The sequence below is a fragment of the Nanorana parkeri genome, unplaced genomic scaffold, assembly GCF_000935625.1.
Source record: "Nanorana parkeri isolate BGI_ZX_2015 unplaced genomic scaffold, ASM93562v1 scaffold2087, whole genome shotgun sequence".
In the NCBI taxonomy this organism is placed as follows: domain Eukaryota; kingdom Metazoa; phylum Chordata; class Amphibia; order Anura; family Dicroglossidae; genus Nanorana; species Nanorana parkeri.
The window spans coordinates 109,819-125,819 of record NW_017308355.1 but is presented as its reverse complement, the minus strand read 5'-3'; the positions used below and the strand labels follow the sequence as shown (position 1 = coordinate 125,819).

The 16,001-nt window shown below is 40.1% G+C and overlaps 1 protein-coding gene across 1 annotated transcript in view; it reads right to left on the bottom strand.

Annotated features, from left to right (window-relative positions):
* Positions 1–3,591: 3,591 nt before the first annotated feature.
* The window catches only part of LOC108800633 (amine oxidase [flavin-containing] A-like), a 98,122-nt gene continuing 85,712 nt past the window's right edge, over positions 3,592–16,001 (bottom strand). Inside the window, exons 14-15 of the mRNA XM_018572619.1 lie at positions 6,824–6,886; positions 3,592–3,819 (exon numbers count right to left, since the gene is read on the bottom strand). Of these exons, the coding sequence (XP_018428121.1) occupies positions 3,664–3,819; positions 6,824–6,886 (219 nt within the window). The 3' untranslated portion in view covers positions 3,592–3,663. The remainder of the gene's footprint in view (positions 3,820–6,823; positions 6,887–16,001) is intronic.

Below are 16,001 nucleotides of genomic sequence, written 5' to 3'. Positions count from 1 at the left end.
GCTGAAGTGTAAGTAAACCCTAACAATAAACTTCCCCTTTTTTGCTCCCTTTTGGTCTGCTACATATACCAATGAAAGTGTCTTGGTATATATGTTTGATAAGTGCAAAAAAATACCTATTGATTTTGCCAGAAATCTTGTGAGCTGATAATTTTGTGTGCTTTCTGTCTCTACATAAGGAGGAGTTATGGAGAAGAGGAGGAGGAGGAGGAGAAGATGGAGGTCTGTGGGGAAGTAGGCAGGGTTGACACCACGTCCTTAGGAATTCGGAGCCAAACATGCACTGTGTTTTGGGTAGGATCACGCTATATTTCTGGCACATCAACAATTATATTTTTGTATTTGCAGCATATTTAAAGGGATAAAACATGGGTAAATGTGCATGTATTGCAGAGATGTACATCATTTTTTTTTTTTGCCGTGACATACTCCTTTTAATGTCGGTTTTTTGGATGTGTCCATAAGCATTAAAGAGTTTATTTATGGGAATAGTAATATACATCAACATGTGACAATGCATCTGCCCAAAGCAATAACAAAATGCAGAATAATGCAGATGCATAGGCGTGAAGCCAGCCTAAAAAATGTCACTACACCCCTCCAGCAAACCTTAAATGCCACTGCATGAGCTTTTCAATCTTTATTATCTTCAGTATTTCATACTTTCCAAATTGACTGGTGGACCATCCTGAGCTGAACATGGAGGGTGGAAATACCTAGCTAAAGCAAAGACAGCCTCTGTAGCAGGTTGGCATCTAATGAAAAATGACCAGTCTGACACAGATCCAATCCTCTCTGTTGTCATCTTGGCATGTGTAACAACCTCTATTAACTGCAGACAAACAACTAAATACACAGGTACAATACATACTGTATATGGGAGCCGTTTTACATTCCATAGGATCTGTATTTCTGTCCATCCAGTTTTGATGTTCACACAGCTCAGCACCACTGCACAGCTCTGCCTAGCGAGGGGACATGATATTTCTCTGCTGAAGTTTCACTTTCACTTACAAGCCCTGTTTATACCCTGTGAGTGCACAGTGAAATGAGAAGCAGCACACCAAGGAGCTCATCTGTCACTCTTCTCTCTCCTATAAGTGTGCTCCTTGCCCTACCTCAATCCTGATCTTCTCCTTGTGCTGCTACTCTTTCAGCTATGTTCTACACGCTGTACAATAGACTGCAGTTGGCTAATTCCCAATGAAAAGTATTTACACTGCTTGTATATTAAATAATACATTTAATTATGTATTTATGATTTCAGAGCTACATTAATTTGTGGCTTTTATACCTGCCTGGAGTTGTGCTTTAAACTGAGCCTGTGTTACTAGCTCAAATAATAAAAATAATCACAGGAGTGACTAAAATGCACCATGAGATGCCTCAGCTTACGGGAAATTATCCATCTTGCCCCTCAAGGAGCACTGCTTGAGCCTCCCCACAAGCTTGAATTTGTCAATATAAGCAAACATTGGACAGGCCTGAGCTTAGCCAAGTATGCCTATATATTCAGAAAGTTGGTATTTGCATATGGTTTTCAGGGGCTCCAGTGCTCTGTGGGTGGCAAGATGGAAAATTATTATTTTAAAGCACAATCTGCACAAACAATTACAAAGCATTAAGCAAAATACATATTACTTTCATGATGAGTAAATTGATGCGTTAGAAATATCGAACCTTAGTTATACGGCACAATTAAGACCATAATAAAAATTGCAAATGCAAATACATGTCAATAACACTAAGTGAATTTAAACTACAGAAAAATCTTAAGTGGAGTGATTAACATCCAAGTGAAAAGTGGTAAAATCATTAAAAAACATGTACATTTTATGAAGAAATAAAAATTTACAGCTTCCCTTTTTAAAAATATACTAGTTGCTTTATCAGTTGCTAACGAGACTTTTTCTGTTTATGGTTTGAACTGAATTACTGTTTTCTGGTATTTTATTACATTTAAAAATGTTGATCTAAAATCAAAGCTTGTGTAAAAGGAATGCACTCAAATGGTAATATTCCCCATTTAGAGGGGTTTACGGGATTATTTGTAGATTATGCGCTTGCATTAACCTGCCTAAACCCTATATTTTTATGCCTGTTACTGCAGTGCACATTATTGCACTGTATATATGTGTTGTGCTGCATTGCCATTCATTTAAAATGACACCCCAATACACATATACAGTGTAAACATACACACCTGCACAGATATGAATGCTCTGGGTGTTGTAGTGAGCTGCTCTGGCCAAAATAGTGGAGGTGTGTTTTTCATATGCTGAGCCAAGTTAAGGAGACGTAAATGGACTTTCTCAACGCATGTTGCGTTGAGAAACCCTTTTCACTTTCAATGGCTCCTTACATCAGCATATGAAAGATGCATGTTAATGCATGCATAGATGTGAATCTACCCTAAAACTTTGACATTCTGCAGAAGTCAACTTATGATGATATAAACCTCACATCGTTTTATTGTGCCTTACCCCAAAACATGGATTAGTCTGATTGTTCTAGGAGGGGCCTTTCCTGCGTTAGCATAACTCTGACTCTAAAGTGTATGTAAACCCTAACAATGAAAAAAAACAAAAACCTTTTGATCTTGTCAAAAAATCCAGAGGTATCCTGTGCACTCTGCAATCTTTTCTCATGCAGTTGAATCAGCTCTGTCTAACTCACTTTCTTGAACTACAGAACACATCCCCTTCTTTGCCACATTGAGATGGGTGTTCTCAATTTCAGAAACAGAGCCGAAACCATTTCTTGCAATTTTAGTCCAGAAAAGGCAACGTGTTATCATCCCACAACAGGAAAATACTTGTTGAGTGCATTTCTGCCAGGATCAACAAGTCTTTTTCTGTATGTGCAGTTTTTTCAAAAGGATAAACCATGGGGAAATGTACTCAATACGGGTTATTTGCCTTTCTGTGGTAATATGACAATATCCAGTAGGTTCTTTACTTGTTAGTTTCCCTGGTTTGGTAGTTAAAGACACTTCTGGCATTAAAGGCCTTTTAGTCTGGTAAGTACAATGATGAGAGTTCCCCATAAACTCTAAAAAGGTGTAAAGGTTACTTTCAGGAATTGTACTATTAATATTTACAGTTAATGTTTGGAAAACTTAAGAAAGGTCCTGTTTTTTAGTGGATAATAAGAACCAGGTTAATAGATTTGGAACGACTTGATGTCCATTAATACTTTGTGATTTACTGTAAGGATGCATTGTCTAATATAATGGAAAAAGATTTTCGGACCAGCTCCTTTGTTCAGCTGATCTAGGGATGCCAGCTGAAGGGGAAGCTCAAGAACCGGCCAGTTTGTTTACTGCTTTGCATAGCCGACTAGTTATTTAGGTATGTACTATAAACCCAAGGATACTATACAGCAAATGACAGATGTTCTACTGCACTTTATATTAAATTACAAGTTAAAATCTCATAACTATTATAACTATTGTTTTGCTTTTGGAAGGTTCAATTTATGATCACCTAAATTAATTTTTAACAGATTTTAAATACCTCTAAAATTATATTCGGCAACACAAAATGGCTTTGTCCAGTTTATGAACACTGACTCTAAATCAGATTCTAAATGTGGAAACATTCAAATACCAAAGTGATTGGTTTTCATGAAGACTAAGGTAAATCAAAACATCAAGAATTAACATTAAACTCGAACAACAAATCCTTTCTTGTGTGCAAAGAACCCAAGGGCGGCCACTGAAGCTACGAATGTAGACAAGCCAATGAACCTCACTAAACCTCGAGCGGATGGCAGATTTCTCTCCAAAAATGATTTGTTGAAAGGCAATGCAGGGACATCCTGAAAAGAAATGATAATTTTGTTAAACAGTCCAATAATTTATTTCCAGCTGTTCATTATAATGCATGAAAAATCATGCCTCTTTTTTTCCTGAACTGAGAAAAGGGAATTACATCCTTTAACCCTTTCGCTGCCAAGGACTAAAATGTTCCGGAGGGCTTGGCAGCGAAAGGGTTAAGTAGATCTAAACCCAGTATAAAATATCAGAAACATTAACATGTTAATGCTTATTTCAAATGTTGTTATTAATCTTTTATGGGCCTGTGTTGACAGTCCTTGGGCTTGGGTCAATGGCATCAGTGTGAGATGCTTCTGAGATCATTCAAAATGTATTCGACTGCTGCTTTAAGCTGGATTTGCATTCCTATAGACTTGTGTGGGAATTCAACCTGCTTGAAGTGAACAAAAGCCTATTAATAGAGGCCCTAAATCTGCAGCTTTTATTTAAAAAAATAACTAGTGATCTTGCACTGAAGGTCCTTGTCCTGGCACTTCCTCTTATGGGGGGACAACAGTTTCGGAATTGTGGCCCCTAGGTTGTCACCCTGTCACATGCATGCCTGGTGGAGACTACAAGCAGCATGCTGACACACATTGTGCAGGAATAATGTCACTACCAGGAAACTGGTCTTAAAGTGGACCTTGCAAGGTCCCCTTACATTGCCCCCCACCCCCCTATAAATCAGCAACTATTAGTTTTTTGTTACTAATAGTGAGGTACCGTATTTGCCGCCGCATAAGGCGACTGGGCGTATAAGACGACCCCCTACTTTTTGTGTTAAAATATAGGTTTTGGGCTATACTCGTCGTATAAGACGAGTATAGCCCAAAATAATGTTTAAATGCACCCACTAACCTCCATGGCGGTATTCCCGAGTGTGGCTCGGGGGGTTAATTTTCAGTACCATAAGCGGTAACACCAAGCCACACTCGGGATTACAGTCTCTTACCTTTTCACGATCCCCGCAGTGTCCTCAATCTTCCGGGTTCCGTCCTTCAGCTACATACAGTATACTGCGCTGAGCCTATCACGGCAGGCTTTGTATTCATTAATACAAAGCCTGCCGTGATTGGCTCAGCGCGGTATACTGTATGTAGCCAAAGCTACATACAGTTTACTCGGCGTATAAGACAACCCCTGATTTTCGGGCAATGTTTTTGGGTCTAAAAACCTGTCTTATATGCCGGCAAATACGGTAAGTATAAACCATGATGTAAAGAAAAACATTATGGTTTATACTTACCTCACCCCTGTCTTCTGCCCGGAATGCCTTGGAGAGGATGATGTCACTCTCCTTCTGGCTAGATCTTGGAGAAAACAGAGCAATGGAAATCTCATGAGAAGACACTCTTTTACCAGGAATCTTCCCTGAAAGGTAGTGGAGTCATGCTGAGAGATGCAAAAGACAGGGGTAAGGTAAGTATGAAATAATAATTTATTACAGGTACATCTTACACCTGCTAACAGTAGGGGATTTGAAAAGGGGAGGAGGCATTTTACTGCAAGGTGCAGCTAAAGTGACACTAAACTAAGGAGTAAATCTTTAAAAAAAAAACGTCAAGTACACCAACTATTAACAAAAATGTAGCTTAATTGTGCATCACTCAGTTGCAGATCCTCAAATCATCTCTGAATTGTTGCTGACACTGTACTTCCTTCTGGAGGGTGGCTACTTTTGCTCCCCATGGTCCCTGTGTGTGTTGTAAAGTAGCCCCCACTCCGAGCTCACTCCTTTGATGGACTACAATCTCACATTTAGTTTACTAATTTGTATTGAGTGTAGTCCATCACGGGAGTGAGCTTGGAGAGGTGGCTACTTTACAACACACATAGGGACCAGGGGGAAAAAAGTAGCCACCCTCTAGCAGGAAGGACAGTGTCAGCACCAATTCAGAGATGATTTGAGGATCTACATCTGAGTGATGCACAAATAAGATACATTTTTGTTAAGCTAGGGTACTTGACTGCATCATTAAAGTGTAACTCCTGTGTTTTGTGTCACTCTAATGCTGGAGTAAATGTACATAGACAAAAACATTGTGTCCGAAACAGCCTGGAGGAGATTAGCAGCTTTGAGATCCAAAAAAGGGATGAAAAAAACTGAAAACAATATTTTATGAAAAAAGACTGATGTTATTTATGATGAAAAAGCTTTAGTAACTTTGTTATGCAGTATAGGCTTGGGTCTACTTTCTGTGTACAATAGCATTTAATTGTTTATTACAAGCTTCATAATTTAAGTGGTAAAAGAAATCTGTTGCTAAAAAAAATAATAATGTGGCCCCTGCAAAGAAAAAACAGAATACTCGTATCTGTTGATATCTGTGCCACAAATTTCAGCAGTAGTGAAGTAAATCTGCTGGCTGGAGATCCTGCAAAATACAACACTTTCAGGAGGGTCAATTTCTGGTTCGCCACCCTCAGTGGTTCAATCCAATGGCCCCTGTCACCACTATATCTTGTAATGATGTAGAGCTGGGTGGGAGGAGCCTTCAGGGAAACAGCAAATTGACAATCTCTGCTAGTGATCAACTATCGTTTTGTTTTCTTCACTACTGCAGAGATCAGTGGCCCAGACAGTAGGAGAGGTGATTATTCAGGGTCTTCTTTATTTTTAACCTTTAGTGATAGAATGGTTTTAACTGAGTGCAGGTAAAAGTAAACTGAAAAAAGCCATATGCACAATGAGTCAACAGAGCACTGGATATGGAGTGAAAGGAATCAGCTCGAATGTGTTGTAATACTAACATGTAATAATGACTTGTGTGTTCATGACAAAGCCCTATCTTATTTACAAATGATAACCATTAGTACCATTATCCTACAGCTGCTTCCCACCCACTTTAATTTGCATCATCTGTCCCTGCAGAGTCTGACATATATTGCTCAGCTATAAGGGATTTGTAGGAAATTAACAAGCTGTTGTTTTACCAAAATGATATTTTTACATCTATATCATAAAACGCATTAATTATATGAATTGAAGAACAATGTGGAACTTACCACGGATTCTGGTTCAGGCACCCATATTTCATTTTCAGAAATGAGTCCCATTTTGCACATTATCTGTAAGGAATAGTAATACATTTTATGCTTTTATAATTTCACAGTTTGAAAGAATACTGGTTTGAAATGAACAGCTTTGAAAATGATTTGATTGGAGCTGAGAAGTTAAATTATAGATTACTTGCCTGCTTAACAGACTGTGCTTTCTAGAAGCATAAATCAAGCAGAATGAAAGACAATACATATTGAACAAAGTATTAAAACTGTATGTAAGATACATGTATTTGTTCCTTAAACAAAACCTGTGAGTAGATGAAAGTATTTATTGTGCTAATTACATTCAATAGCCGGCGCATTTAGGTTCCTGCTCACAACCCTGCCAAGTGCCCAAAGACCCCTAAAACAGCAAACAGCTTCTGTGGTCACTAGCTCTGACTCCTGGTTTGGGTGGTCACCCATCACAGTGATGGGACAGTTGTTAGGTCTAGGGGGCGAGAGAGAGAAGATCAGGGCTACTGAACATGGAAGTTGGCTGCTCTTTGGATATTAGAGTGCCCTTATATACACCTATATTAACTTACTGGACATAATATGGCATTGCACACCCCCCTTTGTGGCCATAAGATCTTCCACTCTTTTTGGAGAAGGTTATCCACAAGATTTTTTTTAGTGTCTGTGGGAATTTGTGCCCATTTAATTCTGTGCAGGACACTTGAGTTCCTCCAGATCAAGCTTATCAAGCCATGCCATTATAGACCTGGCTTTGTGCACAAACTCTTGCCACAAGGTTTGAAGCATACAATTGCTTTACATTTAATTTGTTTATTCTAGCACTCACAGTAATCTTCACTGTAAACTCCTGAATGCAATAATTTGGAGGGGTGCCCACATATTTTTGGCCGTATCCTAGGTGTCATGGTCAATTGTCAACAAACTTTTGGTCATAGAATGGTTGATGCCAATGTTGCCGTGCTGGAACACCCCAGAAGAAACAACTGTAAAAGAACCATTTCATTGTGATGAAAATGAGATTCGTTTTCCCAATAAGCCTTTGGATTAATCAGTAATGCCGCTAGAATTTTGTTTTTATTCCTTGTGTCTTTTTCTTCATTGTAAGTCTTCTGCTAAAACCATGTATTTGAAGGAGAATGAAATACACATAATTAGAGCCAACGTTTGACACTGAGGCTGTCACACATCGGCTCTATTGATCGAGAACTGAACAATCACATACCGCTGATTGCTCAAAACCCGTTCACACCAATTTTTTTTGCGTTGCAGCATGGTTAGCTGCTGGAATGCACTGGATCGCATACTGCAAGCCTCCCTGCTTCTGTGGTGGGAGGGGGCATGGCGGTACATTCAAGTCAATGGCACTGCAGCCACACCGTGCTGGAACGGACTGGAATTGATGTGAACTGGCCCTCAGTTCCCGATCTTCTCCCTACAGAGAGCAGTGACTGTCAGTCACCGCTCCTTGCAGGTATTCCCCCCTCCCCTCTCTGTTCCTCCAGTTTTGACTGGAGGGACAGACAGAGAAGGGGGGGGGCACAGCTGGCTCTGCCTCTACTCCTATCATTATTGGTCTCGGTGACAATGGTCACCAGGACAAATAGAGAAGGTGAATCTACCCAGTGGGGATACAGACAGCAACAAAAACCTGACATGGGTTTTAAGTAAAGAAGGACATAGCAGAAACATTTGGAAATTTGCTTTAGAAACTCAAGTTGCAAATTGTATCATAAAAGAAAATTAGGAAAATCGCTGGCAGAGCAGATATTTCAAAATGTACTCAACTGTTCAAGGGCATGAGAAAATAAATTTTCTGCTAAAACGCTAATGCAGCTTTTTTTTTTTGGCTTCTAGTCTGTAAGAAAATACTGTTACGTTAGCATGCCATCAGATTTCATAGCAGCAGTCAGGTGAGAGATCTGCCATCAAATTAGACAGCAGCAAACGTAACATAACATAAAGTCAAACATTTAGCATGTAGTGTCCTTCTGACATTGGTCTGCTGAGTACATCAAGCTGCATTCAGCATGTTACCTTCTGATTTTAGCAAGCAATAAAACAGAATCATGCAAAACTGAAGCAGGTCTAAATAAATAGAAAGAATGCCAAATGATTCATTGATTATTCACCCTTTTTCTGACTTGTCAACATAATTAAAAAATGTGCACCTAAAACTAAACATATTAGCAAAAAGATAAATACCTGTAAGCACTTGGGCCAGATATGGTTATAAAATCCTTTATTATTAATAAGAAAATAAGGTGCTCTAATAAAAAAAAATGATTTAACACCAATGTGGCACTTTCACTGGCCATGGTGGGGCATTTTTATCTCCCACTGACCACCAATGTAATAAATTCATACTCCAAAATAGTTCACTCTACAAACTATGTTGTATGTTACATACTCCTCACTCCTGCACTCTATATGATCTGTTGTACACTCCATATTTCTGACCGTTGTACGCCCTACACTTTGTTATATATTAAATGCTCCTGACTGCTACATTCCATATGCTCTGTTATATGTTATATACAACACACTTAAAGGTGAACTATGAGATGAATGATTTCCACTTACCTCATAGTTCTAGCCGACCTGTGACAATGAGACTGTCACAGGTCGGCTCAGTAGATCGGGAGGTGAGCGAACAGATACCGGCGTTCGCTCTCCTCTCGATCCTGTCACGGCAGAGAGCCGAGATTCCCCCCTCCGATCCGCCAGCGCTGACTGGCTGAACGGACGGGGGAGGGGGCCGGTACAGCTGGCTCTGCCTCTAGATAGGCAGAGCCAGCTGTCACTCACGCAGCTGGGCGGATCTTGACATCGATGTCGGGATCTGCTCCGGCTGCGGCGTCTCAGTATACCGCGAGCTGTAGCTCGCGGTATACTGAGCTTAGGGTAACGGGAGGACGCTAGTTTGTGTCCTCCTGTTACCCTAAGGAGAACTATGGGGAAAAGCCCTAACCCCATAGTTCTCCTTTAACCGCTGCACAATACACGCTATGTTGTACATTAGATACTGCTGACCAATTCACTCTACAGTATATGCTGTGTTGTACATTACATACTGCTGACCTGTGCACTCTGTATACTATGTTGCATATTACATACTTTGAACCACTGCATGCTCAAAGCTATATTGTTCATTGCATACTCCTGATCTAATTGTTGACTGTCTCAACAGGTGCTGATTGCTAAGAAGTCTACAACTATTTTGTTCATCTTTTAGGTAAGCACAGATTAAGTTTAAGCTCAATGCCAATATTCTTTGTTTAGAGAAGCATATGTAATGGCAGAGTTTCAATGTTTAAAAAAATGATTCTTTAAAATAAATCATATATAGTATATGCCAGGAAAGAACAAAACATCAACATGACCTTCAACTACCAAAAGTGACACCCTATTCTGTGGGTTTTTAATTTTTTTTTTTTTGCAGATTCTGTTTCAAAATAGTTAGTTATATGTGGTTACAGTTTTATTTGTTTTCAGCTACCAAACAGTGCTTCTGGAATAAGGCAATTCATTGTGGTATTTCCTCAGGTAAATTAGTGTGGCTTGTGCCTTCTACAGAACAGCATCTATGTCAGTGAGAAAACAATGCTGTTGGATTATGAGCAGTCTTACAGACAGACGCAGAGAGACTGAGAGGAGGGGCTACATGACTGGGGGGAGGAATAGCCCCGGGAGAAGGAGTTAAAAAATAAAATGGGGATAGCTACTCTTACCTGATTGGACATTGGGGTCAGGTGTCCGGGAGGAGCCACATGGGTAGGAACTGCAAGGGCTGAGCGACGTTCTTTCTGGAAAATCAACAGAGGAAGCAGGCTGTCCCACCCTCCCTGAATTTTGTGGTTCTGCTGGTTGCAGGGTTTTTTTTTCGGTCACGGCAGCTTGGCGGGTTAGGGGGTACTTGCGGGGTCTGAAAAGCTGAGTTGATTACAAAAATGGGGGGCCATCTGCTAGTATAGGTGCTTTCCCCCTGTTGGTGTCAGGATTTGTAGGGGGCAGGGCAAGGCCCCTTGGAAGTAGCAATTGTCCTCGAGCTGGTTGGGGTGCGAGTGGAGTTTTAGGAGAGGCCTTATTTGGGCTGTTGGGCACTCAAAGACCCATTCTCAGGTCAACAGTCATTTAGAGTATTCATTTCTATATTATTTGGTTTATTACTTTTGGTTACTGTTAAAGTTGGTTTGTTGATAAAAGGGCTGCTGTTCGCCGTTAAAATCCATGTTGCTAAGTCTGTGTGTTTATTGGGGTTTTTAACAGAGGGACAAAATTGACGAATCCATCATTTAAGGGCTATTCATAAAAGGTGAAGAGTTTGGAGAAGGCAGGAGAAGTGAACAATTTAGGACAACATAGCTGAAGTGGAAAGTGAGCTGAATTGGAGATTTTTTTTCAAATCAGCTATGTTGGCCTAGATTGTTTACTTCTCCTGCCTTCTCCAAACTCTTCACCCTTTTGTGAATAACCATGTTAGTCTTTTGTTGCATGCAATCGGTTTGTGACAGCCTTTTGATACATATGTGCAATATCTGACAAGCTTTTACTTGTGAGCAATCTATGATTGTTTTTTACCACAAAACTGCTGTCTGTAAACAGTCTTTTTATTACATGCAAGCAATCTATTAAAGGCTTTTGTAGCATACAAGCACTTTCACTAGTTTCTGTCATATACACAGAAACAGTGTGTGACAGAGGAGGACAGCTATCCTGCTACTGAAAAACTGAATAAAGCCTCTACAAAGGAATGGCAACCATATCCCTTCATAGCAAGGCACGTCTGCCTACCACTGTGGCCTCCTGTGCTCCACCTGAAAGTGGTAAATCATAAAGATGCCCCCACCGTACACCTACCTACATCATTGTGGGTGCTGTAGTGACCTGTGGATGGTGCTACCTTGGTCCAAGTAGAAAATAAGTCACGAGCACACCTACAGATCTTCATCCAATAACGTATTTATTAAGGTTCATTCAGCATTTCACAAAAAGTGATGTTTCAAGACCTCGCAAGGTCCCTTTATAATTATTTTGTCTGTGAGGTCTCAAAATGTTGCTTTTTTGACATGTTGTGTGATTTTCAATAAACAAGTTATTGAATTAAGATCCATTGCTGTGCTGGTGACCTATTTTTTCACCTGAAAGTGGGCCCCTGGAGAACACACCAATGCAAGACTTTTCTCATATCACGTTATTGTCTCATTTTTCCCCAAAAATGTGCATCATTTCAATAAAGATGAAAAGTAATAATTTACACTAATATGATAGTATGTTGTATGGGTGCATAATACGCTTGAACACTTAGCTACATGATGCAGCATGTAGTTAGATGGTGATGTAAAAAATCTGATTCACTTTTTAGTTTATTAAACTGCATACAGTGTATACAGCCTGGCCAAAAAACACTCTGTGGTGGCCAATCCATGTGTGAAAATAATATCTCACGCTCCCTCAACCACTATCACAATCTGAGCCCAATGAATACTGGCATTGTCATCTTGGAATATGCCTGTGTCATCAGGGAATAAAAAAATCTATTGATGGAAAAACCTGGTCATTCAGCATATTCAGGGAGACAGCTGACCTAATTTTTTGGGGGGACATAACGTTGTAGAAGAAACCTATTATCCAATGGAAGGCTCTTATCTATTTACTTAGCTAAATCCAGGTAGTGACATTGTTTTTGGCAAGTTAGTGTATGTTAGCATGGAAAAGAACAATGGGCAAAACACAACAACAACTGCATCCCATAAAATTGTTCTAATTAGTTGTTAGGAAAACTATAACTATTGCTTAAGTGAATAAGCCTTTATGAGGATTGTCCTCTTACACCTTTCTGTCCAATACCTAAATATTAACATGGTATGATGATTATACTTGCTGGTCTAAGAAAATAGATAACATAGATAGATGAATATAGAAAAATAGATGATGACTACAGGACACAGGGCTGACCAAACATGTAAGACAACGCTATTGATTACAATGTGATGTTGATGGATGTGATAATATGCAAGTTGAGAAACGGTACAAGAGAAAAAAAGGAGAGAATTGATTCTGGGGAAGGTGATTTTACAAGATAGAGATAAATGAGAAAAGCACAATTCTAAGATAAAGAAAGACAGAGGATTTGAGCAGGAACACAGTGAAGATAAAGAGATATATAGCCAGGTGTGTAGGGGCTAAGCGAGCCTGTGACATTATAGGCAACGGTGTTATATACAGGAGCAAAGAAGATGCAAAGATTTGTCGCATACACTTCTGCATATCAGAGACAGAATGTGAATGTAATTAAATTCAAGGACAGCTAGATAACCTATAAACTGTGTTAACAAAAGTTCTCTAGGGGGCGCCAAAATGACACATTAAATGCAGAGACTGCTTCGTAGAAATTAGCTAGAAAAGCCGTACTATATACTGCATGTGCTTAACAATTCCTAAGTAAAAACATCATTTAGATAACTAGAATCAACTGAAAGTCTGCTATACTCCTTTAAAGCTGAACACTGAAAATTACACAAAAAATACCCTTGCAGTGTATCCCCCCCTGCACTGCAAGGGGGAGATACACTGCAAGGGACTCCTTTTGTCTAGGGGTAAGGTTTGCCAGTGATTGTATGTGATGACATCAGAGCGTGACCGCCAGCCAGCGCACCGTACAGAAAATGATTTAAAGGATTTAACCATTACAGTGTGGGGACTCCACTGAAAATGTAGTTTTTGTGTAATTCCCAGAGTTCAGCTTTAAGTAAAGTTAAAGTATTTTAGAAGCCAACTATTTTTGGATAGAGAAGACAATGGTTGAAACCTTTATTTTTTTCCTGGCTATCTGTGTCCTATTGGGGAGATTTTCCTTTACTCCCTGTCTTGTAGACACAACAGGAAGTGAGAGGAAATCTCTCCAAGGTGAGGGTAATGACCTCTTAGACAGTGTCCCCAACTTTCAGTTTTGGTGACCGCAATCTCCGGGACATATTGAGAGGATGAATCTCCTTAATAGGGACTCAGACAGCAATTAAAACCTGACATAGGTCTTGACCTGTCACTACTCTATCCAAATATAGAAAACATAATTTGGGTTTTAATTTAGACTTTAATACTATCAATTTTCTGATACATAGATATTCAAGCATAGGTGAAATGGAGAGAAGTTAATTTACAATGATTCCTGCATTTCCTTTATACTAGTGCACATAGCTTTTGGGATTTTAAAAAGCATTTGCTGTGCTTTTGTCGTACATTTGCAATGCATTTACCATACTTTTGCCTTCATTTATATTAACTTGTATGGGGGAATATACACTGAGTGGCCAGATTATTATGACCACCCCATCAGTACTTTGTTGGGCCACCTTTTGCCTTCAATACTGCGGCGATTCTTCTTGGCATTGACTCCACGAGATGTTGAAAGGTGATGTGAGGAATCTGACACCTTGCCTGATGAATAGCACTGCCCAGTTCTGTGAGATTTGATGGTTGTGGAACCAGCTGCCTGATAGCTCTTTCAACTTCGTCCCACAAATGCTCAATTGGATTGAGATCTGGTGATTGTGGGGCCCACCTAAGCAAGGTAAATTCTCCCTCATGTTCTTGAAACCACTCCTGCACAATACGAGCACCGTGGCATGGCGCATTGTCTTGTTGGAAGAAGCCATCTCCATTGGGATACGCCATCAACATGATAGGATGAACTTGATCAGCAACGATACTTTGGTATGTTGTGCTATTCAGACGTTGTTCCACACGAATGAAAGGGCCCAAATCATGCCAGGAAAACATGCCCCAAACCATAACACTGCCCCCACCAGCTTGAAGGGTTGTACTCATGCATGTGGGGTGCATGCTTTCATGCCGTTCCCGACAAATTCTCACTCTGCCATCTGCATGATGCAACTGGAAACGTGATTCATCGGACCACATGACTTTTTTCCAATGCTCGACTGTCCAATCCTTGTGTTCCTGTGCACATTGGAGACGTTTTATCTTGTTAACTGCAGACAGCAAAGGTGTTCGAACAGGCCTATGGCTTCCATATCCCATTAAATGCAGTGTACGGCGAACAATGCGTTCAGAGATCATTTGAGAGGATCCCGGATTAAGATCTGCAGTAATTTGATGCGCTGTTGCCCTTCTGTTGTCTTGTACCAGTCTTGCCACTCTCCGTTCTGCCCTAATATTGGCTAGTCGCTGACAGCCACGTTCAGACCCAGATTTTCGGCTGACAGTCCAGTCTTTAAACACTTTAACAACAGCTGCTCTTGAACATTTAATGAATTCTGCTGTTTTGCTGATACTCGCTCCATGGCTCCGAGCACCAACAATCATCCCACGTTCAATGGTTGTTAAATCGCGTTGTTTAGCCATATCTTCACAAAAAAATTACTTCTACTGTCGTGGTAAACAAACTGCTTCCCTATTTATAATGGTCTGGCCCTCTAGCAACTTCAGTGCAAAATTATAGCTAATTTGCCTACAAACGTCAGGTGGTCATAATAATCTGGCCACTCAGTGTAACGATTATAAATATTAGGTGATCTCAAAATGTAAAAACATTATCCACAAACAAAAACTGCTCCTGTCTCTTTGCAGAGACCCTGTTATTCCCCCATTGGACACCTCTATCCTGACTTTTGCACAGCAAAGGGAATGTGAATCCAGGCCGTCAATCACAGCCCACATGACAAAGACAACTATGTCCTTCGTATAACAGTTATGTGCTCTCTACATACATACAATGGAGTGATTAGAGATGGAGCTGAAATGATGAACAATAAAAGTTTATCTGTTGACTTTTGGTAATTAGTTGAAATCTGCATTTCAGTAGCAGTTATTCCTGTGGAAGTGCCTTTCTGTGCAGTGTGGTGTGCAGCACTGCAGGCGTATTGGGTTGGTACTGCAGCACACCAACCCGCATAACATGTTACCACAACACAATTGTGTGAATCGAGCCTTAATCTTTATTTATCCATCCCAAAAACTCTGTTGATATAGTTTTATGTTAAAGAAGAACTCCAGGATTTTTTAAATTAACCCTTACAGTGGGGCTACCCCCGCACTGCAAGGGCTAACTGCTCATTTGTGTCTAGGTGTTAAAATCACAAAGATATACTCACCCAAAACTCAGAGCCAGCCAGCTGACATAGCGGTCCCTCCAGCCTGCCCC